General features: G+C 41.6%; 2 protein-coding genes across 3 annotated transcripts in view; one reads left to right on the top strand and one right to left on the bottom strand.

The window, feature by feature from the left end:
• Positions 1-246: 246 nt before the first annotated feature.
• sgo2 (shugoshin 2) lies at positions 247-18,467 on the bottom strand. 2 transcript variants are annotated; one of them, XM_061792988.1, is made up of 9 exons: positions 17,853-18,467; positions 15,027-15,158; positions 14,757-14,932; positions 11,084-11,158; positions 9,532-9,599; positions 7,273-7,421; positions 3,843-5,651; positions 2,012-2,123; positions 247-706 (listed from the first exon to the last, which is right to left on the bottom strand). In XM_061792988.1, the coding sequence occupies exons 2-9, from the start codon at positions 15,109-15,111 to the stop codon at positions 595-597; spliced, it is 2,586 nt and encodes an 861-aa protein (XP_061648972.1). In that variant the 5' UTR covers positions 15,112-15,158; positions 17,853-18,467; the 3' UTR covers positions 247-594. The 2 variants fall into 2 exon arrangements, with proteins under 2 accessions (XP_061648972.1, XP_061648971.1); XM_061792987.1 differs by having other exon boundaries at positions 2,012-2,126; positions 17,853-18,462.
• Positions 18,468-19,930: 1,463 nt separating this feature from the next.
• Positions 19,931-25,043, top strand: part of pikfyve (phosphoinositide kinase, FYVE finger containing) — a 59,557-nt gene continuing 54,444 nt past the window's right edge. Inside the window, exons 1-2 of the mRNA XM_061793015.1 lie at positions 19,931-20,450; positions 21,532-21,731. Coding sequence (XP_061648999.1) covers positions 20,428-20,450; positions 21,532-21,731 — 223 coding nt within the window. The 5' untranslated portion in view covers positions 19,931-20,427. The remainder of the gene's footprint in view (positions 20,451-21,531; positions 21,732-25,043) is intronic.

Consider the following 25,043-nt stretch of genomic DNA (forward strand, 5'->3'; position numbering starts at 1 on the left):
TATTTAGTAACTTTCCATGTCACAAACACGTAAATCTGACCCCGTCATTTTGAAAGCCTCATACAGTTTATTGGCTTTTGCATTCAGTCGAAAAACCGCATAGATGTCAAACTTAAACCAGTTGACTGTCACAGTTTTTGACAAGTTATGCATAAAAGAGTAGGGGGGTGGGGAATGGATGTTGAAGGAAGGGAACCTTGAAACAGCAAATGAAACAAAACTGTAGTAAAATAAAACCAGAATCAGTTCACCTTGTTAATCAATCAATGTTAATCAATACAAAGAGAAACAGTACTGTAACCTGTGTAAAACACATTCACGCTTTTGTACTCACCACAGTTGTACACATAAAAGTATGTCAACATGTTACAGTTTATGTCCAGCAAGACCAAACTCAATGCAGTGACCTTCACATGAGAAACAAAAGGCGACGTCTCGGTTGAACAAGCACAACTGAATCATTTATGGCCAGCCTCAAACCAACACACACGCTTCATGAACAGTATAAACAGCCAGTAAATCACAGTTTATTTCAAAAAATATATATGTATATATTAAACGTGCATTAAAGCCAACAACATGAAAAAGTTAAAATCAATCTTTACAGATGGATGGTTGTGACTTCTGCTTCTTTTTCTTGCTGCCTTTAAAGGCTGGAGAGTTCAGGAACATGGAGTCTGTGAATTTGTCACCACGCCGCATTTTGCTGCCGAAAAACAAAAGGTGAGTGCAGTGCTCTCTAGCTATATGATTCACCTCTTGCATTTTTTTTTTTAATATTCATATTGCACATAATTTGCCATATCACAAGATTTGGAGTGTATGCTGTATTTTTTTGTTGTAAAAGAAAACACTTCCTCGCCGGGGAAAAAAAAAATATTTTTTAAGTGAAAAGTCATTAAAACACCCATTACAATTAATAAAATTTATATAGTGTACAGTACTACCATGCATTAGGTGTATCTTTATCTTTTACCTTAGATGCACAAGTGGGAGCCAGATTAGGCCCACCACATCATTTTATTTAGCCCGCGAAAGCAAATCATGAGTATCAGCTTCCATGACTTTTGCTAAAATCTGTAATTAAAACTAGTTATACAGTATGTAATACATAACATTGGGATATTGCAAGCATGTTTTGGCTGCTAGCTATGCAACAGAAATGGTCCTACAGATACTATTTAAAGAGTCACTGAGGGGATTGGACTCAATCAGAAATATCAAACGATGAACTATAGTCCAGGTGGAGGCGTTGGCCGTCCATCTGAAAATCTAATTCAACACAATCCTACAGACCTTGTTACAAAGGTTAAAAAATTGTAAAATAAAAACACTTCAAACATGAAAACAGACTTTTATGGAACAATATGTAATACCTAATATAATACAAATGATATATATTTTTTTTTTGGTCAAATTGGCAGATAACGTATTGATTCTGATACGGGTCATTTTCGACCCACTTATGGATAAGTGTAGGGTCCAGTCACTCATGAATCCAAAGGTTAAGCGTGTAGAAAGTGTTTATAAGAGTATGGTAGAGGTTAGTGGTTTATAGGAATGTGGGGAATATTAAGAGTCTAGGGAGGTTAATAACAATAATACATTACACATATATGGCGCTTTTCCAGGTACTCAAAGACGCTTTACAATTCCACAAATTATTCATTCACTCCACAGTCACACCTAGTGGTGGTAAAATACTTGTGTAGCCACAGCTGCCCTGGGGGAGTCTGACGGAAGCGTGGCTGCCATTCTGCACTACGGCCCCTCCCACCACCACCAAACATCCAACAATATTCATTCATGGACAGTCTCTTGCCCAGTGACAACGACAACATGCGCTTGGGCGGGGATATGAACTCGCGACCATTCAGTTGTAGGCTCTTACCCTTACCCTCTCTGCGCCATGCCGCCCACCTACAGGTTTAAACCCTCGCGATAAACTAGGGATTACAATATTTGTTTAATCTTTTTACACAAATGGACTTCAGAACAAGGGGGCGCTCACCTATTCAGGGATGGCTCCTTGTAACTGACCAAGCCCTTGCGCCTCCTGCTCCTCCCTTCGTTCTCTTTATCTGGGGTGGCAATCTTGTTGGTGAGTGACATTAAGGCTCTTCCTGCTGCAACAGACACAATTTTGTCACTCACACACAGACACTACATGACTGCTTTATGTCAAGTAACTACACTATGTTTGGTCGAACGCCTTTTCCAAGTCCACAAAACACATGTAGACTGGTTGGGCGAACTCCCAAGCAACCTCGAATACCCTGCCGAGGGTGTAGAGCTGGTCCACTGTTCCACGGCCAGGACGAAAACTACACTGATACTCCTGAATCTGAGATTCGACTTCCTGACGGACCCACCTCTCCAGCACCCCTGAATAGATCTTACCAGGGAGGCTGGGGAGTGTGATCCCCCTGTAGTTGGAAAGCAACCTCCGGTCCCCCTTCTTATAAACGGGGACCACCACTCCAGTTTGCCAATCCAGAGGGACTGTGCCCGATGTCCACGCAATGTTGCGGAGACGTGTCAACCAGGACAGCCCCACAACATCCAGAGCCATTAGGAACTCCCGGCGAAACTCATCCACCCCCGGGGCCTTGCCACAGAGGAGCTTTTTAACCACCTCGGTGACCTCAACCCCAGAGATAGGAGAGCCCGCCTCAGAGACCCCAGACTCTGCTTCCTCATGGGAAGGCGTGTCGGTGGAATTGAGGAGGTCTTTGAAGTATTCTCCCCAACGACTCACAATGTCCCGAGTCGAGATCAGCAGCACCCCATCCTAACTACACAGAGTGTTGATGGTACACTGCTTCCCCCTCCTGAGACGCCGGAAGGTGGACCAGAATTTCCTCAAAGCCGTCCGGAAGTCTTTCTCCATGGCCTCACCGAACTCCTCTCACACCCAAGTTTTTGCTGCAGCGACCACCAAAGCTGCATTCCGCTTGGCCAGCCGTTACCCATCAGCTGCCTCAGTAGTCCCACAGGACAAAAAGGCCCGACAGGACTTCTTCTTCAGCTTGACGGCATCCCCCTCACCATTGGTGTCCACCAACAGGTTCGGGGATTACCGCCACGACAAGCACCGACCATCTTACAGCCACAGCTCCGGTCGCCGCTCAGTAATGGAGGCGCGGAACATGGTCCACTCTGACTCAATGTCCCCCGCCTCCACCGGGGCAAAGTTCTGTCGGAGGTGGAAGTTGAAACTCCTTCTGACAGGGGATTCCGCCAGACGTTCCCAGCAGACCCTCACAATATGTTTGGGTCTGACAGGTAGGACCGGCATCTTCCCCCACCATCGGAGCCAACTCACCACAAGGTGGTGATCAGTTGACAGCTGCGCCCCTCTCTTCACCAGTGTGTCCAAGACATTCGGTCGCAAGTCCGATGACATGACTACAAAGTCGATCATCGAACTGCGACCTAGGGTGTCCTGGTGCCTAGTGCACCCCCTTATGCTTGAACATGGTGTTCGTTATGGACAATCCGTGATGAGCACAGAAGTCCAGCTCACACTGCACCCGACCCCTACGACCCCTCACACAGGTGATGAGCCAATGGAAAGTTACATTTTCTCCCTAGAAGACATTTTTATGCCGCATAACCATTTGCATTCAGAAATATTCATTCAACAGACCTGAACCTTAACACTAATTTCAACCTATACAAACAAACAGTTACAAAAGGTTGAATAGACTCCTGGAACAGATTGTGTCTCGGTTCCGAGGGTCAACTGTTAAAATAATGAAATAAATAAATACATATATTACAAATTGTTTATGTAGCCTAAACCTCATCGTCAACTCACCTGAAGTTGATCATCAACTCACCTGTAGAAGATTCAGGGGTGATCGATACAATCTCCTCTATCACTTGTTGCCCCCTCAAGGTGTGTTGTTTGAGACTACAACTTAAAGAGCCTGGCTCTGTGTCTGCAATAGAGACGTTCAACAATGGTGGTATCTCATCAGTGATCAGGTCACACAAATGTTGACAAGCTGCTTCCCCTTCGCCCGAATTTGCAGCCATCTCGTTCGATATAGTCATGTTTATAGGGGTCCAGGCTGGTATTTCCGGCCTGGAAACGACAAACATCTTGCTCTGACTTCTGGAGCGGTTGTCTGGTGAAGGCAGTTTGGACGTCTTTCTGTACCATCTAGAATTTCGATTCACTCTGGATTTTGATGTAAATGTTTCATTATCTTCATCGTGCATGTCACCAGGATCATCAAAGAATGCAAACTCATTACAGAAAGGGGAGTCAGTGGGATCCGGAAGATAAGTCACTTCATCAACAGGACAAAAGCCTTTGCCATGGGATCGTTTGTTCTTCTTATCTGTCGCATGATCACCAGATTCATTACTGCGTTGCACTTTCTTCCTGTTGGATCTGCTTGAGACCTCTTGCCTCGCTTTTTTAGGCTTCTGAAACTGATACCCTTCAACCGAGAATTCCTTCAGCTGCGGTATATCATCTTGGTTATTACGGTTTACTGGAAGGCTGCCTGGATCCTGAGTGGCAACCCAAGGACGCTTGCAGGAACTTGGCGTTGCCACGACAGAACCGCCATCTCTGGTCACCCAACATTGGGATGATTCTTCTACTTCCCGGATGGAGTCCTTATCTTTCGACAACAGTTCTAGTTCTTCTCTAATGTCTGTCGTGTGAGCCACAGATATAACAAATGTACCTCTGCGCCTTGATTTGGGACATCTTCCAGACTCCACAGATGTCTCAGTGTTTATCTGCGCTTCATTATCACGTGTAACAGGATGGTTTGGTTCCTCTGACTCTGCAAAATTGGCTGTTCCCTCATTTTTGTCCATTGTGCGTCCTCCATTCTCTTGGGCATGATGTGGGAACATTGACATCATACTGGTCCCTAAAGGCCACTTCCGACTTTTCTTCCTGCACGTGATGTTTGACATTTTTTTTTCTGAGGAATCATTCACTGCGGGTAACTTCTCCCTCTCATTGGGTTTGAAGGAAAAGGTGTCATGACTCATGAGATAATCATTCAAGGCAGGACTGACAGCATCACCAGAATCCCCCTTTGACTTGGTGCGTTTTACCTTTTGATGGCTGCTCACTCTGGGTTTAGTTATTTTGGGTACATGTGATGTGATATTACTTCGACACTCAGCTTTGGGATTGTTAAAACCTACTGGTGCCTGGTCTTCTGTATCGGACATGACGTTACCAGGTTTTGGGTCTGTCTCGCTAACACCAGAGTCTGCCTTGTCAATAACTTGTGAACTGTCTGCAAGACCTGACCTAAAATTGAGTTCATTCTTCTTCTTGCGTTTCGCTTTCTGTACCGCTTTTTCCTCTGCGGAATGAATGACAATTTCAGCAGCATTACATTGAGTAATCTCCATGGTTGTGTTGAGGACGACTGTGTTCTCCGGCACAACTTCTACAAAATCACAAGGAGCGTTGACTTCAGCAGAGGGAGCTGGTGTTTCAGCAGTACTGCGAGCTGAAGATGTTTGGCTGCTCCATTGACACGTTGAGTTGATGTCGTAGCTGGACTGAGGGAACCTGGCTGACACTTTTTCCCTTAAGCTACTGGCCTGTAGGGCCGACTCCATCTCAAGTGCCTGCTGGTTTGAATGCCTTTTCTCATTGTCTGTCATTGCTGTGGAGTTGTGAAACGTAACAAAAATCAATATTTTTAGTGACATCGCAAAGTAGCTACAAGCAGATGCTTTATATATAGACAAAAGTGGTGGGACATTCTACCTACAGGTAAAGAAAATATAAATGTATGCTCTTTCCAGGAACTTTTAGTTTGCGGTACTTGTACTCCTGGAACCAGAAAGTTCTAATCAGATATGCTCAGTGCTGCAGACCCCGCTTCAAAGGCACCTGGGGCCTCATTTATCAAACATGCGTACACACAGAAGTGTCCGTAAGACGGGCGTACGAACATTCCCACGCAAAGTATGAGATTTATCAATTTGGACTTATGCATAGGGAAGTGCATAGTAGTTTTTTTTTTACCATGCGTACCCACAAAACTTTGTGTTAGAACAGTGAAACTACAAATAGAACGCACTAAGAGGGTTACAGAGTTAAACAATCTCAAAACACACGTTCTCCGTGTCCTCTAATTGATAAAATGCCTCATTTAGTAGACAATTTGAGTGATTGGTGCAGCAGGCTATAAAAAGGCAGCTGTGACAGGATAATCTGAAAAGAAAATTTTAAATGAAAATGCCATGGTTTATCTTGCACTATTGGAGGATTTGGAGAACCATACGATCTGAAGGGAGCATCTTTTGAAAGTGTGTGCCGATGCATCTCGGACGCCTCCCTGGTGAGGTGTTCCGGGTACGTCCCACCGGGAGGAGACCCCGGGGACGACCCAGGACACGCTGGAGAGACTATGTCTCTTGGCTGGCCTGGGAACGCCTCGGGATTCCCCCGGAAGAGCTGGATGAAGTGTCTGGGGAGAGGGAAGTCTGGGCGTCCCTGCTGAAGCTACTGTCCCCGCAACCCAACCTCGGATAAGCGGTAGAAAATGGATGGATGGATGGATAAACAAAAAAATAGTTACATACTACTACTTCTCTCTTAGCCAAGGGTTTTGGCACCATCGTGTGGCATCTTAGGGTTAGTGTAAGCAAATCGGCGAGTATTTCAGCAAATAGCAAAGGCTAGGTTAAAAGTAGGAGTTGGACTTTAATACATTAATTGAAAATAATTAACTACAAATTAATTAGTTAATAAAATTAACTTATTTTAATCACATTTTGTGTAAAAAGGAGTTTGCATACCATCAAAGCACTTAACCCGACAACACATGTGACATGTGATCCAACTTTTCAACTGGCACGCAGAAACCATTTATAGGCATGACTGTTCTTAAAAAAAACATCCTAAAATGGTACTTCAACGTTAGATCTGTTTTATTTATGCCAGGGATATTTTCGATTAGTTTTTCTACTGTTTTGTATTGAAATGTAATTAAATGCATTTTTTCCAAAAGTTAACAACAATCCTGTGTGTGTCAATTATTTGATTAAGTCGTCCATTCAAATCAATAATTGAATTAAACCATATGTACTTTTCTAGAACAGAAAGGTGCATTCCCTACAACACAAGTATACCGTTGTGCAATAGGTCTTGATAAGATGAAGAATTATGTTTAAGGAAAGAACAAAGGGGTGTACCCCAATCTCTGATCGTTTAATTAATTGATTGGTTGAGAACAGTGTCCCAACACTTTCGCCCATATAGCATAGTCACGCCCCAACCTTTGCAAATAGTCGACTGCCTGCTGAGGACAGGCAATACTGCAGGCATGTCGTTTTCAAGACTGTCTGCTCGCATTTCTGGATGGAGTTCTGCTGAATCCTTTGAAACTTCTGGAGGATCTGGTACCATACCTGGAAATCTGTCAGGACTTTCGAGAAGAGGGAGATTAAATAGCATCAGCAATGTGACAACATTTGCCAAACGTGACAGTCTGTCAAAATGCTGAGTCTGGTTGGAACAGCCCTGTCAACCTTAGTACAACTCCGCAAGAATTTGGAAAATCAGATGATGGGTTCCGGAGAAAATGAGTTTTTGAGGGAGTGGTGTTCCCTAATGTTATGGGTTTCACACTGTGGCTTTAGAGAAGTTCGCCTTCCAGCATCTCATTGATAAGAGCCAGAACTTGAACTGCGCAGTGACAACTTGGCATGTCATCACTCGCGATACTACTTTGACTCCTGGTGCAAAATGACAAAAAAGAAATGTTTACACACAACAATAAATAAACACATAAGGTCTCCTAACATTATTGCCTATTTAGGGGATAATTAGTAACACTAACTGGCACAACACAGCATTTTTAACAACTATTAAAACGATGCATTGCAGGCTGGGACATTCTCCGACTCTGCGCGGTGACGTAGTTATTAAAACATGGCAGCTTGCATACAAAACTGGCCTGCGGCGGCGATGTTTTTAACCACTTTTAACTTGTTTTTATCAAGTTGTTGCTTTAATAAAAGTATCAAAACAATCACAACTATTATGCTAAATACACGACTGACCTCCATCTTGACTAATTATGTGATGTTTACCTCGATAAAGACAACTTCAGGTTTTGTGGCTCATATCAATGATATGCTGGAAGGAGAAATTATTCCTTTAAGCTACACTGCAGTGGTGTCAAACTTATTTTTGTCAGGGGCCACATCGTAGTTATGGTTTACCTCAGAGGGCCGTTATGACTGAACTAGGGATGGGTGAGTACAGATAGTAGGTAATCCTTAAAGCTGATATCAGCCTTATTTCAAGGTACACGGCTGCAGATACCAGCCACCGATACCTAACGGAAAAAAATATATAAAAATTGACATTGATTAAGGAGAAAGACCCAATAGTTGCAGTTACACAGCTGTTTGACACATTGGCGAAACATCATGTGTGTCAGTAAGAAAGATAGGTCTTTATTCAAAATTATATGGTATTGATTGAAATTTGATGTATCAAAAGTACTAGTGGTATCGATACCAAGTACTCGGTATCGGTGAGTACTCAAGGGTGAATACTCCTACTGGTCCAAAAAAGTGTTATCAAACATCCCTACGGTGTACCCGTATAAATGTACGATCGTGTAATATCATCATATATATACAAAACAAATTGATGAATAACTAGTTTTGAAATCAGAAGCCAGTAAACATGTTTTGTTCATTATTCCATTTTAAAAGGGGGCTTCCTAAGAAAGAAATGCTTGCAATATCTTAACAATATTAAAAGTGAAGATAATCTGCTATTTTGGTATTTTAGCAACAGACATGAAGTCAACGCACATGATTTGCTTTCGCAGGCCACATAAAATGATGTGGCGGGCCAGATCAGAATCAGAATCATCTTTATTTGCCAAGTATGTCCAAAAAACACAAGGAATTTGTCACCGGTAATTGGAGCCGCTCTAGTACGACAACAGACAGTCAATTGACAGAGAACACTTTGGAGACATAAAGACATTGACAAAAAACAGTCACTGAGCAATAAAGGGTTGCTCGTTATCTGGTAATGCCGGTACATTATTAGTTTTTTTTTTGATCTGGCCCCCGGGCCATGTGTTTAACTCCTGTGAGCTACAGTGTAAAAACCATAGCATGAGAGTACACCACTGCCTCAATACTGAACACATTATTTAGATGTAAATGAATCATACCGTTATTACTATTTATTACAGCTGAATGTATATTAACATTTTCATTAGATTATCTACAGCAAGAGGATAAACACTAATTGATAAGCATATGAACATATGATCGGATAGAAAATCTTGGTGCACATTATGTATGTATTATGCATGTATGTTGGCAGTAGAATCAGTTATGCACGTCAGCAATCAACTGTTTCGTGAATTGACTTATGGAGGATTTTAGAGGCGTTTGAAGTGCTCATGTTTTTTTTTTTTTTTTAGAAAAATCCATAAAGATGGCGGCCACCTGTCAGGGTGCTATTACCAGACAGAATGAAAGATTATAATGTAAAATAAACTTCACTTATTAACTGGAAGGTTGACAGGGTCAGCAGGGAGGATGTTGTGGTCCTCGGATGGTTCAAAGAGATCCTGTGGGGGTTAGAGTCACTAGTTAAAAATGGCAGAACTTTTACATTAGGAATTCAAAACATACCTAGTTTCCTGTATTAGGGCCCATTAGTTGAGGGGTGTCAAACTTGTTTTCACCTCAAGATTTTGGGTGCCCTCTCTGTTGAGAGAGGGCCTTTTGTAGTTTGACACAGATGGCTTCTTTCACACGTCTTTCAAACCAGTGGTCCACACTACACAGAATTTGGACATCGTTGTCCTCAATGGAATGTCCCTTGACATGCAAATAAACTGCTAGCTCTGGACCCGAAGAAACTGCTCTCCTATGTTGTGCGTTTGTGCCATGCATATGTCATTGCACTCCTCACTACACTGCGTAAAAAAACATTGCAGTTTCCTCCTTGGGATTTTGTCCTTGGGGTGAGCCAGCAATTGTCTGAGGGTGTTAGTGGATTTGAAATGCATCTGCAGTACATATGTTTGGAGAAAATCTTTGAGTTTCTTTGACAAAACAACCAGCCATGTAATAGACCACCACATTCCACCTCCTGTTTCTATCATCAAGCTCAAGTATAGGGGCCCTTCTTCTAGCATATTTGCGATTCCACTCCCATAATGGCTGAGAGTGCATCAGTGCCTGTGGCTCTCCTTGCCCAAATGCGAGAGCATTACAGTACCTTAATTGCTCTATTTTTCACTTCACTTGAATGGTGGCATATCGGAAGCACGCACGCACACACAAAGTAAAAAGAACAAAACAATTTAAAAATGTAAAATAGACCGAGGAACTGCTCAAAATTTGAAACACAGAAGTTGACACACTTCACAGTCAAGATACCACTGTACATGTAGAAGCAGCTTGCTTGCCTACTCAAACCCCTAGCTCCACCCCCTGGTCGTCATGATAATGAAATCCGTATGTGGCAGGATGAGGGATGGATCACTTCCATGAGACAGGGCCACCCGCTCAACACCAACAAACTAATAGGATGTTTAAAGTGCGACAAAACCATAACACAGACATGTTAATAAGACACCGAGGAACTATTTTAAATTGTGAAAAAAAATGGATAATGTCTCCTTTAAGCTTTGTAAGTTACTTGTATTGAGCAATTTCTTGCTGAACAAAAATCACCTGACTACTTCTCACAAAAAGGCCCTTTCATATTTGTTTAAAACCTTGACTCCTAAATATCGCAAATATTACATTTCCTCTTTAAGCTCCCGAGAGGCACACTACCGAATGTACAAATATTAGACGACGATTTGCAAAACCTGACTGTCTTGCCACTCCAGATGACTTTAAGCCCTTATATTTAAACATTCAGGTGTTTTTTGGGGGTTTTTTTTTTCCTCACAATAGAAATTCTTTTGAGTTATCCTGAGGGTCACTGTGAAAATAAGCATTAATCAATACCCTCTTTATTCTTATTCCCTCTTAAAGTAGGTTTTTCTGACACACCACAAAAAACATGAACATAAATCATTATGAGATTCATACTTACACTCTCAGGGAATAATTCAGCCACCATGTTCAAGTGCTGAAGAGTGCTGCTCTGAAAGCTTTTCAATATGAGGAGCTGTGAGAGAAAAACAAGTTAGATTGTGAGCTTGTTGGCCAGTTTGCACCTCTCAAATTGAATGAAAAGGTGGCTGCTCCGTCATCTTACATGACGACATACAAGACTTCAAGCTCAGTTTGTCTTTTGTGAAGCCACCAAAGAAGAGTACCAGTGATGACAGAGAGATAAGTGCAATGATAAACTATAAAACCAAAAATGGAACTCTGTCCCGGGTCAGCTGTAGAGTCAAGCGATTAATCGATTTAATTGATACATTTTAGTTTATTTGTCAGGGTGATTTTATTATATATATATTTTTTTTAAATAATTTTTTTGTGCGGCTTGAATTCAGTGTGTGTCTTCAATAACATGCACTGCTTACTAAAACATGACTAGGAACAGAGAAGTATTAGTTTAGAAAAGCAGAGTCATGATCAATAAAATAAAAAAATAACAAAATAAAATTTTAACGTGCAAATTCTGGTATTGCTGTGTGTGTGTGTTTGTGTATATGCACAGCCAAAACTACAATATCTGCAATTTAATGCAAGGTGTTTTTTTCAAGTTACAAGTGGGCTGAAATATCCACGTTTGGGCAGACAGTGCCCGACATACTACAATAAATGAAAGCTGTTGTTTTTGTTTGTCTAAATGTAAACACGAGTAACGCGCAAATTCTGATGTTGCTGTGTGTGTGTGTACTACAACACCACTTGCAATTTACTGCACGGTGTTTTCTAAAGTTATAAGTGAGCTGAAACATCCACATTTGGGCAAACAGTGCCAGGGAAATACTACAATTCATGAAAATGGTTGTTTTTGTTCGTCTAAATGTAAAGAGCAGCGGGCCATTGCCTTCACGGTAACAACAACCTTCCCAACACGGCCACCATGTAGGCATGACGATCAGCCGGGCTGGCTTATCTAGTGTTAATACCGATGCCCGGGAAGCCAAATAGAAGATGTATGAGGTCATGTGACTTCCTTGTGTCGTTTGATTGATGAACTCGACTTAAACGTCACTAGTGCTTCAATTGGATTGGAGCAAACAGCTCCCTATGCAGAAGTCGTAGTCTCACGCACGAAATTGTTGATAAATAAGCAATAATTGATCAATAAAAGTAGCGGGCGACATTTATATCATTGTAACAGAGTAAAAGTACCGTTACTTCTTAACAGCAGAACCGGCGGAAGTGTTTTTTTTCCTCGTCTCGTCAACTCCTGCGACTTATCCAAAGCAGGTCCCGAGCGCACAGGGGGAAACTCAGGCCGATGCGCTCGCATATTAGTCCACCGTGGAGTCATATTCAGAAATTACATCTGTGAGTGGATGGTGAATGTGTGGAATGGATCTAGCTGCCAGCGTTCAAGGAGTACAAAACAGCCTATGACGACAGCCATCGCGGACGCCCCTCCCCCCCCTCCCCCCAGGTAAAACTTATCGGAACTATACGATTCACGTAAATGACCTATTTGGAGTTCAAAACACCAAATTTCACCGATAGGAAACTGATTTGCATGTATGTGTCTTTTTAGATAGTATTGAGAATATTCTTTACAATTCTGATTATAGATTAATGATTATGTTGTGCAATTGAACATTATGCAGAATTATTTCAACCTATTCCATAATATATTGCATTAACTGTCCCGCTGTAATGTTGACATAATTTTAAACATATGGAATATATTTTTATATTATCAGTATGAGCCAAAATCTCTACGTGGTCCTCGGCGAAAGGTGGGGGGGGGGTCCAGTTTGGGCTGACGGTACAGCAATGCTGGTCCCATAATTCACTGCGACATGCAAATCTGAATCATTACAGTAATAAAGACAATCTTTGTTATTAATGTGCGTTTATGCTACCAGTAGCTTGTTGAATGTTGCAATTATTTAACTCATTATGGGTTGATTTATGGCACAATTTAAACATTAAACCGTGAGTGTAGAGTGTGTTTAATAACGTGACCTTCCAGTCAATTCAACTTGAAATTCAGCAATGCTTTATGAATCATTGCATGGTACAAGTAAATTATTCCTATACTGTGAGGCGTACACACTTGTGTTCGCTAGCCGTCAGTGTTTAATGTTATAAATTATGCATGTGACGTAATGATTCTGGAGTTATTTTCGGTGTATCGCTAAAATAAACAGTAAAAAAAAGCTTGAAAGTTTCACATTTTATCCAAGGTCATGGTGACGTCGTTGACGTACAATACTCATCATAGGTGAGTTCCTTTCATGAGCCGCGAGGAATGTGCTTCCTAGTTCCAAAAATGCGTCGGCTTGCCAAAAAAAAAAACATTGTTGTTGCTTTGTTCCTTGTTACTGAAAAGAAAGTAAAAACGGCTACCGGAAATGGCCAAAAAAAATGCAGAGGAAACTCCACCCTGTGGTGTCCTCGCCAATACCAGCCGTAGCGACACCCCCGACTTGGAGGTGAACTGCAGTACATTTTCAAAACTACGCGCGTGGGTTGCGCTCGAGTATAAAGGCAAACTACGCACGGGACAGCCGCAGTGACGTCACCGCGAGTATAAAGAAGCCTTTACTGTACCAAAAATAGCATGTTCCAGACTCCAAAGACTTGTTTTGTATTCCTCAGAGTTAACACCGCAGACATGCCTCTTTCTCTCTGCCAGCGCTCTATGTGTAATATACAATAGATAGAATCATCATCACATGCCCACCACGTCAATGCCCCACATTCAACATGACCGCCATGTGGGCACGGGAGACACGTCCTTTGGAATCGGATCTAGTCATATTGTATATCTGTGACATTGAATATCTTTTTGTATCACTAAACGCCCGCATAAGCCTCTCAAATTCCAAGGGGGAAGTAAGTAACTTGACATGTTTCCATTGTTTTCCATGGGCAATCGACATATCGGGGTTCCATTGATGATGTCTTTTGGTCGTGCACAAACTAAACTCAAAGTGAATGGGCTTCGACTTGAATGAACTAATTCAGATCAGCTGTTGTGGACCTGAATGATCCCAGTTTTTGCGTTCAGGGGAAGTCAAGTCAGAATTCTGGTTTAGATTAAGAACATTTTGAACCTGCTTGCTGGAATACCCCCCAGTTCATTCAACGAAAGCTTTGCGACGTTCCATTTCTAATTTTGGAATGCTGTCTGCAAAGGCGTGCTGCAAGCCGAAGCAGCATATATTGCCCAGAGCCACGGCAGGAATAGTGTTTCTAAGCGGAAGATGGCGGACCAGGTATGACGTACAACTCACTGTCGTTATAAGCTATGGGGTATTGACCTGCTGTGTCGGACCAAGGCCAGTTCATAGTCACACCACAAACGAACCAGAGTGCGATTAGAAGCGGACGAGAACACCTCAAAAAGTAAGTCTTGCAGCGGCTGTTTGTTGTGCACCAGGATTCACTTGTGTATTCACACTTCCACTAAAGGTCTGGACTAAGGTGGAAACGAACTCTGATTTGTTTAAAGAGGACCAAATGTGACAGGTGTGAATACACGCTTAATTCCCTTGAGGAATTTCCACAAAGGTTTGATCAGCCTGTGATCTGATTTTTCCACTTTTATTTTGAGAATTATTCAGAATCCAGACATCCATGGGTTAAAGTAAATACAGTAATCTCACCAGTTTCCTGTACTTATACTTCTTGGTGGCCAAATCAAAGCACAGGGACTCCTCTGACTTTCTCAGGTGGATATTCTCCATCTGTAGCAGCATGCACCTATGCTTCTCAGCCTGCAGGGCGAGAGCCAGGGCCTTGTTGTTGGTCTTCAATGAGATCTTGAAGAAAGAGGAGGTGTCTGGCATGGCAAAGAAAGAAGAGCGATGCAAAAAAAATATTTAAATTAATCAGTTATATACTTGTAAATGTTATGATATTCAAGAAAGACTCACTGTGCAGTTTATTTCTAATTTTGGATGCCGCAGCCAGAGCCTGCTTTGAAGTCTTGGCAGGCGTCATTGTCTTTAAGTGCATCATAACTGGAGACACAAGTCAACTTGCTTTACACTGACAAAAAAAGTCACCTGAAAGAGAGAAAAAACAAACAAACAAAAAAAACATTTATACACTCACTGGGTCACCCATGCAGCATGCAAGGCAAATTAGCTGCTATTTGTCTAACGGTACCTGCAACCCTAGTGAGGATAAGCGGTGTAGAAAATGGATGGCTGGATAGTCTGAAGGTGATTGTTCATCTGTCTGGTAAGCTGGTGTGAATCTTAAAACTCATTGAACAATGGATAGTCACATGAACAAAAACATATTTGTCTGTTCATAATTTGCGCACCAGGGTAGCTTGATAGCTAATAAGGTGGGTGTCAACATGGGTGTTCGTACATCGTTTCCATCAAACAGTTTAAGTTCGTACACTTACCTGTGTATATTTAAAACCCTTGTGTTGTGTTCCGGTCAAATTTGACCGTTTTTTTTTTTCTCTTGACAATTGTAGTTAATTTGTTCAGATTGACCGAAGATTTCATGACTTCACCACAAAGAGGATTTCAATGCACAAAATAAATTATATTAATATGCATTTTTTTTTTTATTCAACTTTTGTATACTCTTCATGTTCAACGTAAAATAAAAAAGACCAGTCATTACATTAGATGTGAATGGAGGAGACAACAATTAGTGTAAAAACTGAGCTCAGGTACATCTTCATATGGGTCCCCTGGCAAACACTGCAGGAACCTTTGCCCAGGAAAGTCTCTATGCTTCAGGAACAACACCTGTGATGAGAGTTCTCATAGAAGGATGGAAGATTGTTTCAATATTATTGAACGTTTCCCATATTTGGGGTATCTAATATTTTTTTTCTAGGCAGTTCATTGTGTGGCAGCACCATGGCAGGTTGATATTCAGTAAATTAGGTTCTTGATTACATATTTGATGGTCACAACATTGATGAGGATTGGAGAGGCCAGGAAAATGACGGTGAGGATGGATTTGAGAAGGGCGTGTCAAGAAATTTATAATGACATGGAATATAATCCATACCAAGAAATAACTGATGAGGAGGAATCCTGTGATGAAGAGGACAGCAATGCTGAGGTTGCTGTCACATTCAAGTCAAAGAATGACAACATATCCTGGTCTTCTATCAGTATGACCCCACGACCTACAAAATATGCTGTATCACAGCCTGATGACATCAAATCCCGCTTTGTATTTTAACCACTGTGGTAAACATAACAAACTTAGGTGGGAAACAAAGACAACTGGAAGTTGCTTACCCAAAGAGACACCAACACATACAGTACATGGGTCTTGATTTTGGCTGGTGTATACACACACCCATAAACAAATCTACAAGCGGTTTATGGGACGCACAGTCTGGTTGGTCAACTTTTCAGGTCACCATGTCGCTCGCAAAATTCCACCTGCTGTCACAGGCTACTCACTTTGACAACCTGGATACAACACCAGGCCATCATCAACAAGACACACTGGCAGCAACCAGAGAAGTTTGGGATGAGTGTTTGGAGAGTCTGTCACGCATCTCTAATCCAACATCACAGTGGCTGAACATTTTTTTAGGGGAACGCTGCCCTTTCAAGCAACAGTGCAGTATATGCCAAGCAAGTCATCTACACATGGCCCCTATGTATTTTCACATTATTACACATAACTTAATTTCTGAGCTTATTTGTTTTACTTTCTGTGTATGTGTGGATTACTTGGGTTGTTCCCAACACCTGGTGAAATTTTCATGTCAATAGCACCTTTGGAAATATATTTTGTGAGAAAAATGGTGACGTGTTAAATACTTATTTCAGCCGCTCTGTGTGTGTGTATGTATGTATGGAAGTACACAGGAAGTCCTCGAGTTACGACGTACTCGACCTACGACGTTTCGACTTTACGACGTCCGTGCCTCGTCCGCCATTTTGTCCCCAGCACCATAGTGTTTCTGCTTAGCTAGTGCATAGTGCTTGTCTGTCTCTTTGCTTTTTCGCATTATGGCCTCAAAGAAGAAAGCTTGGTCTTCTAGCGATTTTATTTGAATGTATTTATTTTCTTTATACGAAGTATTTCGACATAAATTTCGACTTTAACAGTGAAATCCGATTTACGCGGAAATTCGGGTTACGTCGCCAGCGTAGGAACGGAACTCGTTCATAAATCGAGGACTTCCTGTATATATGTATAGTGAAAATGTCAAGTGCTGTTTTGAAATCATTTCCTTTAAGCACAATTAAAATATTCATGGTCACTTTTGACCGGAAAACAACAGACGTTACTTTTTTTAAGTGGTTTCAAAGCAAATGTCCTTGTTAACTTTTACCCAAAGTACTCTGTTAGAAACAGCACACCATGCGTCATCTGAATACTGTGGAATACTACGACTGTAAAATATTCCAGATTTTTTTTATTTAAACTTGCTTTCAAGTGTATAAGATCAGATCAATACGACAAACAGGCCACTAAAAACATATAGTCCAAAACTTTTAATATTCAACAAAAATGAAGCTAATCAAGACATCTAACTCAACAAGTAGTTATACTATGGATGAATACGTTTTGTTGTTGTTGTTGTTTTTTTATGGTGAGTCGAAATGGAACGGTCATTTCTGACCGGGGAAAACAAATTGTTTAACATGAAATGAACACAACGGGTTAAATGCATCGTGATCGAATGTGGTCGTTGTACATTACAGTTAGCATTTGCATCATTTTTTTTTTTTGTTTATAAGCGATGCTAACAGTGTTTGACTTACGCAAATCAGTTGCAGGGCAGGCGTCTTTATCAGGTCGACTCTCTTAAATGGTACGCAAGAATCGAACACAGCCAGACCCTGCAGCCTCCATTTTTGAACACTAACAAACATCCCCGCGCTTCCGGCTCGAGTCCGCGAGGAGCCAATCCGAACGCGGATTTGTTCTTTCTTCTTTGTTTGGGTGTCCGGCAGTGTAAAACGCCACAAGACGTATGACTGCCCTCCTCAGATACAATGCTTCAACTACAATTTGGAAGAAAGATGGGGGCGTGGGGGACTCTTACACAAAACTGCCATAATCGATTGTTGACCTAATCATAGCCTTATATCAAGCACATGGTCTTCCTATTTGACCCCAATTTACATCCAACCAGACTTCTCAACACACGCACAATTATTTCACACTTCCGTTGAAACGAGGATTTTCTTCTTTCTTTTACAGGCGCATTGGAAACAACGTTAAGGTGCATAACCCCACCTAACGCGCAAGAATGTCTAACAATCATGTCACCAACTTTACATTAACAACCTATGGATTAATTTAGTTTCCCTAAAAATCTAAATAACTGCAAGAGCCAAAACTTTCTTCAATTAAACAGCAACGAAACTGAGATAATTGCTTTTGGCAGTAAAGAAAAGAGGATTGCTGTTCGTGAATACCTGGAGTCACTCTCTTTAAAGACCAAATCCAAAACCTTAGTGTAATGATAGAGTCCAACCTGACTTTCAACAGTTATATCAAATCAATTCCCAAAACTGCCTTGTACCAGCTGAAGAACATATCCAGAGTGAAGACTTGCATGTGCGAAGCAGACCAGGAGAAGCACACTCATGCTTTTAGCTCAACTGGACTTGACTATTGTAATGATCTTCTGACTGGACTCCCCCAAAACAGCATTCAACAGCTGCAGGTCATTCAGAATGCTGCAGCTTGTGTTGTGACCAGAACAAAGAGGTCAGAACATCCATCCGGTTTTCAACACAGCTTATCCTAATTAGGGTCAAGTGGCGTTGGAGCCTATCCCAGCTGACTTCGGGCGAAAGGCGGACTACACCCTGAACTGGTCGCCAGCCAATCGCAGGGCACATATAAACGAACAACCATTCGCACTCATATTCACACCTACGGGCAATTTATAGTCCTCAATCAACCTACCACGCATGTTTTTGGGATGTGGGAGGAAACCGGAGTACCCGGAGAAAACCCACGCAGGCACGGGGAGAACATGCAAATTACACACGCGGGACCGAGATTTGAACCCTGGTCTTCAGAACTGTGAGAAATATGTGCTAACCAGTCGTCTGCCCTTTCAGAGGTAAAACCATATTTGGGCTTTAAAAAAAAATAAAAATCTGTATTGATAACAGACACTTTGGCGTTCACAAAAAAAGTAAACGTCGGGAAAATCGATTGAGAAATTTGCAATTTACGACATTTTCAATGTACATGTATTTGCCTTTCATGGGGAAATTGCCCCCGCAAACATGGCTGCCATGTAGGATTCTCCCACGAATTTATCTCTTGGCCATTGTTTGCCTTGTGCCACAAACCTTCACGGTCACTTCATGGCTGTAGAAAATAACTACAGTACAGTACACAGTAGTTGTGGCGTAAGATTCATAGCAGGCACACATAATTAGTGAGTTAATTCGCTGCATAATAATGCTTATATAACTATATGTCAACCAACAGTAGTTTCCATCCATCCATTTCCTTTACCGCTTATTCCTCACTAGGGTCGCGGGCTGCTGGAGCCTATCCCGGCTATCTTCGGGCGGGAGGCGGGATACACCCTGAACCGGTCGCCAGCCAATCGTAGTTTATCGAATGAAATCAATGCAAAATAACCGGCATCTCATCGACCAATCGACTGTGCTGGCTCGGCTTATAATGTCTGATCATTAACTTAACTCGTTGTAGTTAAGTGGGGCGTACTGTATTGTGTGTTTGAAAGCCTCTGTGTTTCTTGTGTTAGCGTCGGGAAAAAGGCGCAATTAAATGAAGTTGGATGATGCCAGGCTGATTTGAAGTCTTCGATCAACGATGTTTAATCCATAAGTAAATGGGTAAGTGAAAGGCAGGGTCAGAATAGGGCAACAAATAATTTTGTTGCGAGCAACCTTTGAGTTAGCATAGGAGGCTAACACTAGCTAGCATGTATTGTTCAAGTGACAGGTCAGGTCAGGAGACTAACACTAGCTAGCATGTATTGTACAGGTGACAAGTGGCGAGCTGGCTAACGTGGCATTTGCGCTCACGGGGAAGCTGAATATGCTGTTTAAATTATTACAAATACGAGCGTTTCTGTGGACTGCCAACTGCGCTGACACGGAAGGAAGTTTATTAGTCATTATGCGAACGGAGGGCATTTACTGTGACAAGACGAAAGGGATTATTTGTGCTTTATGTTAATTATGTTCATATTGAGTTGAGGTGTCGCACGCACGCACTCGGTACTCCGGAACATTAGTCACGCTCCGGCCTGTTATGGTCACATGACAAGGCGGGTAACGTGATGTCCAGTACTTCTGCAATTTTCTCGACATTTGATGATCGCAAATGGCATGACGTCCAATGTTCAGACAGCTCTTCAAAGAGTAAGTCAAATAATCATTTGTTGTTTTGTTATTCATGACACACCTGTTACATGTATAGGGAAGGAAGTTGGTTCGGAGTTGAACTGTTTTTATTAGGCTAACTAATCGATCGTCCCGCAGAATTTGTAGCATGTACGTGAGGATTATTTTAAATTCATCTACATTTTCGCCTAATTGTATTTTTTTTTGGGGGGGGGGTGGTTAATAAACACTTTTAGTTCGGCGACAATTAGTGACTTAATTTTTAGGGCGTTATGGTAAACGTAACGTACTACAACATTTGCTATATAACAGCCGGCTATGATGTCACTTTGTGTTTTATGTACACTATGTAAGATGTATTCTACATAATATTTATCGCAATACTTGAGTATGTAGCTAATGTTTGTACATATCTAATTTGGGAGGAAACCGGAGTGCCCGGAGAAAACCCACGCAGGCACGGGGAGAACATGCAAACTCCACACAGCCGGGGCCGGGGATTGAACCCCGGTCCTCAGAACTGTGAGGCTGACGCTCTAACCAGTCGTCCACCGTGCCGCTCAAAGATACATTATTTATTATAAATATTTTTTGGAGCAATTAAGTCCACAAGTATGTACAGTAAATGAACAGGTAATTTAAATAGACTCATTGCTCCATCTTGTGATCGGTTATCGCTTTTTTTTTTTAAACACTGATCGGTCCCAAAAATCCTGATCGTGTAAAGCCTAATATAGACAAACATTCACACCTCAGAACAGTTCAAAGTCTTTGATGAACCTAGCTTGCATGTCTTTGGAATGTAGGAGGAAGCCAAAGTACCTGAAGAAAACTCACACTAGCACGAGGAGAGCAAGCAAACTCCACTCAGGAAGGCAATTTGAACCCTTAAACAGCGGAGGCGCGGCTGTGCTAACACTCGGTCATCGTGCTGCTCGTTGTTGAACAATCATGTATTACTCATTTGAAGCAATTTAGCAAAATGTTACATCAGAATTGCTGATAATTCGAAGATGAAGCTGTCTTATGATCTTCATTTAATCCACTTTTGTTCTTGTTGAAGTATGATGGCTCACATTCTTGTGTCCTGCCTCCTTAGAAGGAGACTACAGGAGATGGCCACCGGGGAGAAGTCTCTGCCGTCGTCTTCATCAGACTGGAGTGTCGAGCCGCCGGTCAGCTCGCCCGCCAGCCCTTCCCATCTGACCCACTTCAAGCCACTCACGCCGGAGCAGGATGAGCCACCCCTGCGGTCCGCGTACAGCTCCTTTGTCAACCTATTTCGTTTCAACAACAAAGGTCAGTGACAACACATCCCAACTCCACTGTCACCAGTACGATCATTTGTGCTCAATGACAGATAATGCTCTATGTACAGATGAATTTTACCAACTGCAAAGGTGAGGGATACTTATTGCAATCCCATGTATTGTATCATTGAATATCTCAGGATGTAGCCACACAAGGAATGTCCTTTGGTCCACTTGTTTGGTCTGGCCCAAAAGTGGACTTTATTTTTTTCGTTTGATGCGGTTTACATTCACATTGTACATTGTGCAAGCTAAATATAATTTGAAAACAAAGCCACGCATGTGACGATCAGTGCTCCCATTGGACGGAAATGATGAGGGCGGGACAAAGCACAGACCCAGAAATGTGCTGCATGCAGCGTCTGTCATTCCTTTGTTAAGCCTCCAGTTAATATAATACAAGCAGTCTCATTAACATAACAAAGAGCAGCTCATTTAATATAGTTTCGCAATGTTCTGCTGCAACCATTAACATGGCGACAACAACAACAATGAATCGCGGCAATGTGTTATGTTGAGAAAAAAAAAAAAAAAAAGAGGAAGAAAACGTGTCGTGTCGTCACCAAGTGCTCGTGCGAAGACGTTTTAGGCTGTGCATTCAGGGTTAGGGTCAGAGCTTGAGCTATGTTCACATGCTTTTAATATAGCTCGCAAGCAGGCAACATAACGTTAGGTAGCCAGCTAGTGCTAGCACTAATGTTTGTACGTAAAAATGCCGGCATTCTGTCAAATCATGCTCTGAAGCTTCAGTAATTATGGGTTTGTGTGCATAAATAAATGTTGACAACTGTGCGAGCAAGGGAGGTGATGTGCCGATGCAAAACACAATCCTGTTGGTCGATGTCAAGGTGTGCTGTTGGAAGGTTGTCTGTCATATTGTAGATGGCGGATTAGGCGTGGCGTCCAACATTGACTATCGTTATAAGTAGGCTTTACACGATCAGGATTTTTGGAGTTTAAAAAAAAAAAAAAAAAAAAAAACGATAACCGATCCGAGCACAAGATGGACCAATGTGTCTATTTATATGACTTGTGTTGTGTATCCATCCATCCATTTTCTGTACAGTTTATCCACAAGGGTTGCGGGCGTGCTGGAGCCCGTCCATCCCAGCTCAAATTATTCTCTCGCATTTTAGACAAAAGTTAAAACACCAATGACCTCTAGTGGGCATTCAGGGATTGGCCACTGACATAAGTTTAGGTCAAATCAACATTACATGACAGAAATAATGGGTGCTAACTTACTGCAATTAAATTACTTTATTGCAATGAAATTACTTCAATAAATCCTGTTAATGACATGCTTACTCTAACTTTCTCACTGTCTCAGCTATATGGACGGGTGTTGTCCAGAGTTCGAGTCCGTTTGACTTCTGCGTTGCTTGAACGCGCCGTGCTCCTCGTGACATGTAAGAAAAATTGCGAAAACGTGAATCATTTTGTTGAAAATATGCCAGTAACATTTAGGGGTTCATGGGATAAAAACATACATAGTTTACTTAATATGACCATTATTTGACCAGTGATCGCTTGTAACACTGACTCTAGATATGAACATGGAAAGCTGTTTATTGTATGGAAGCCTTGGGAATTTTTCACACAAATACTAGGGTTAGAGTAGGTTCACAAACCAATTTATGTCCAACTTGTTAATGCATGCAAAGTATCGAGTAAAAAATTTACTTCGGGCAAATATAAATGTGTGTAACATTGACTAAAAATACAATTCTGTCTCTGAGCTCTTCAGGCACTTCCTTTGACCTCATGATTCTCATTTGCTCTTGACATGCACTGTGAGCTGTAAGGTCTTATATAGACAGGGGTGTGGCTTTCCTTATCAAGTCCAATCAGGATAATAGAACAAAGCTGGACTCCAATGAAGGTGTAGAACCATCTTATGGATGATCAGAAGAAATGGACAGCACCCGATATAAATATGAGTGTCTATACTTATGACTGTGTGATATTTCAGTTTTTCTTTTTTAATAAATCATCAAAAATCTCAACAATTACAATTTTTTCTGTCAATGTGGGATGCTGTGTGTACATTAATGAGGAAAAAAAAACTTAAATGATTTTAACAAATGGCTGCAATAACAAAGAGTGAAACATTTAAGGAGGTCTGAAAACATTCCGTACCCACTGTACATATAACATGAGTGAGCTATATGATCATGAGCAGTAGTTTTTTTTCTTTTAAACCTTAAATGGTAATCACTAGCGTGCTAAGCTAATCGCAAATGCTCACCGTTTAGCAAAGGCTATTTTTGTTGTCACAAATTCTGTACAGTTTACACCATAGACTCGGTACCAACATGTGCAGTTTTAAGGATAGAAGTCCAAATTGCATGTTAGTAGTAAAAAAACAAAAAAAACGGTGGGGGGGAATGCGTAGATTACTCAAGTATGCTCCAGTGAAAGGAGCTCTGAATGCTTCAGCATACCAAGAGATTTTGGACATTTCCAACTTTGTGGGACAGTTTTGAGATGGCCTCTTCCTGTTCAAACATGTCTGTGCATCAGTGCACAAAACAAGGTTCATCAATCAGTCCGTCAAACATTATTTGGAAGTGCTTTTCATACAACAAAGAATGCAACCCAAAGCGCTTTACACAATTAAAATGAATCAATAAAATCTCAGGGAGCTGTCTGCACCAGGATTGGACCATAGATCATGGGCACAGGCCAACCAGAAGAATGCAATCCAAAGCGCCCAACAAAAATAAAAATGAATCGATTAAAAATACATGAAGCCCATCCGCCGCTTGTCCACAGGACACAGATGCACGCATGCACACACTTTCACACACACAAATACATGAAGCCCGCCCGCCGGTTGTCCACAGGACACAGACACAACCACACACTTGCACACAACACACACACACGCACGTATAGGTTTAAAAATATTGTTATGACCTAATAACCCGAGGCTCTGAGTACAGAACATCTAGCTGAGGAAAACACCATCTCAGGAAGCCCTCTGCACCAGTAATGGACCATAGACCATGGGCACAGGCCACCCAGAAGGAGCCCTCAAGGTAGCAGCGTAGCTAGTTGTACGCATGGCAATTGGGAATCCCACAAGACAGGCCCATGACCACAGCCCACCATAGATGCTGGTGCAGAGGGCTCTCTCTGAGGAAACACTAAACAGTAAAATATTACTAAAAGATATTACACTAACCTAAAATATAAAGATTAAAACAAATAAAAACATAAAAGCACAAATAATTGTCTTAAAGGTATGATATAAGACAGCATAAGGACAAAATACAATAAATATGAGAATCATAATAAA

This window comes from Phyllopteryx taeniolatus, chromosome 12, assembly GCF_024500385.1.
Source record: "Phyllopteryx taeniolatus isolate TA_2022b chromosome 12, UOR_Ptae_1.2, whole genome shotgun sequence".
Lineage (NCBI taxonomy): Eukaryota > Metazoa > Chordata > Actinopteri > Syngnathiformes > Syngnathidae > Phyllopteryx > Phyllopteryx taeniolatus.

Excerpts from the sequence above, each read along its gene's own strand:
- sgo2 (XM_061792987.1), bottom strand. The coding sequence starts at position 15,111 with ATGATGCACTTAAAGACAATGACGCCTGCCAAGACTTCAAAGCAGGCT. Across the intron at positions 7,422-9,531 it reads GTCAACCTTCCAGTTAATAA|TCCTGACAGATTTCCAGGTA; the intron begins GTGAAGTTTATT and ends TCTTCTCGAAAG. Across the intron at positions 5,652-7,272 it reads GCAGTCGACTATTTGCAAAG|CAATGACAGACAATGAGAAA; the intron begins GTTGGGGCGTGA and ends ACAACTCCACAG.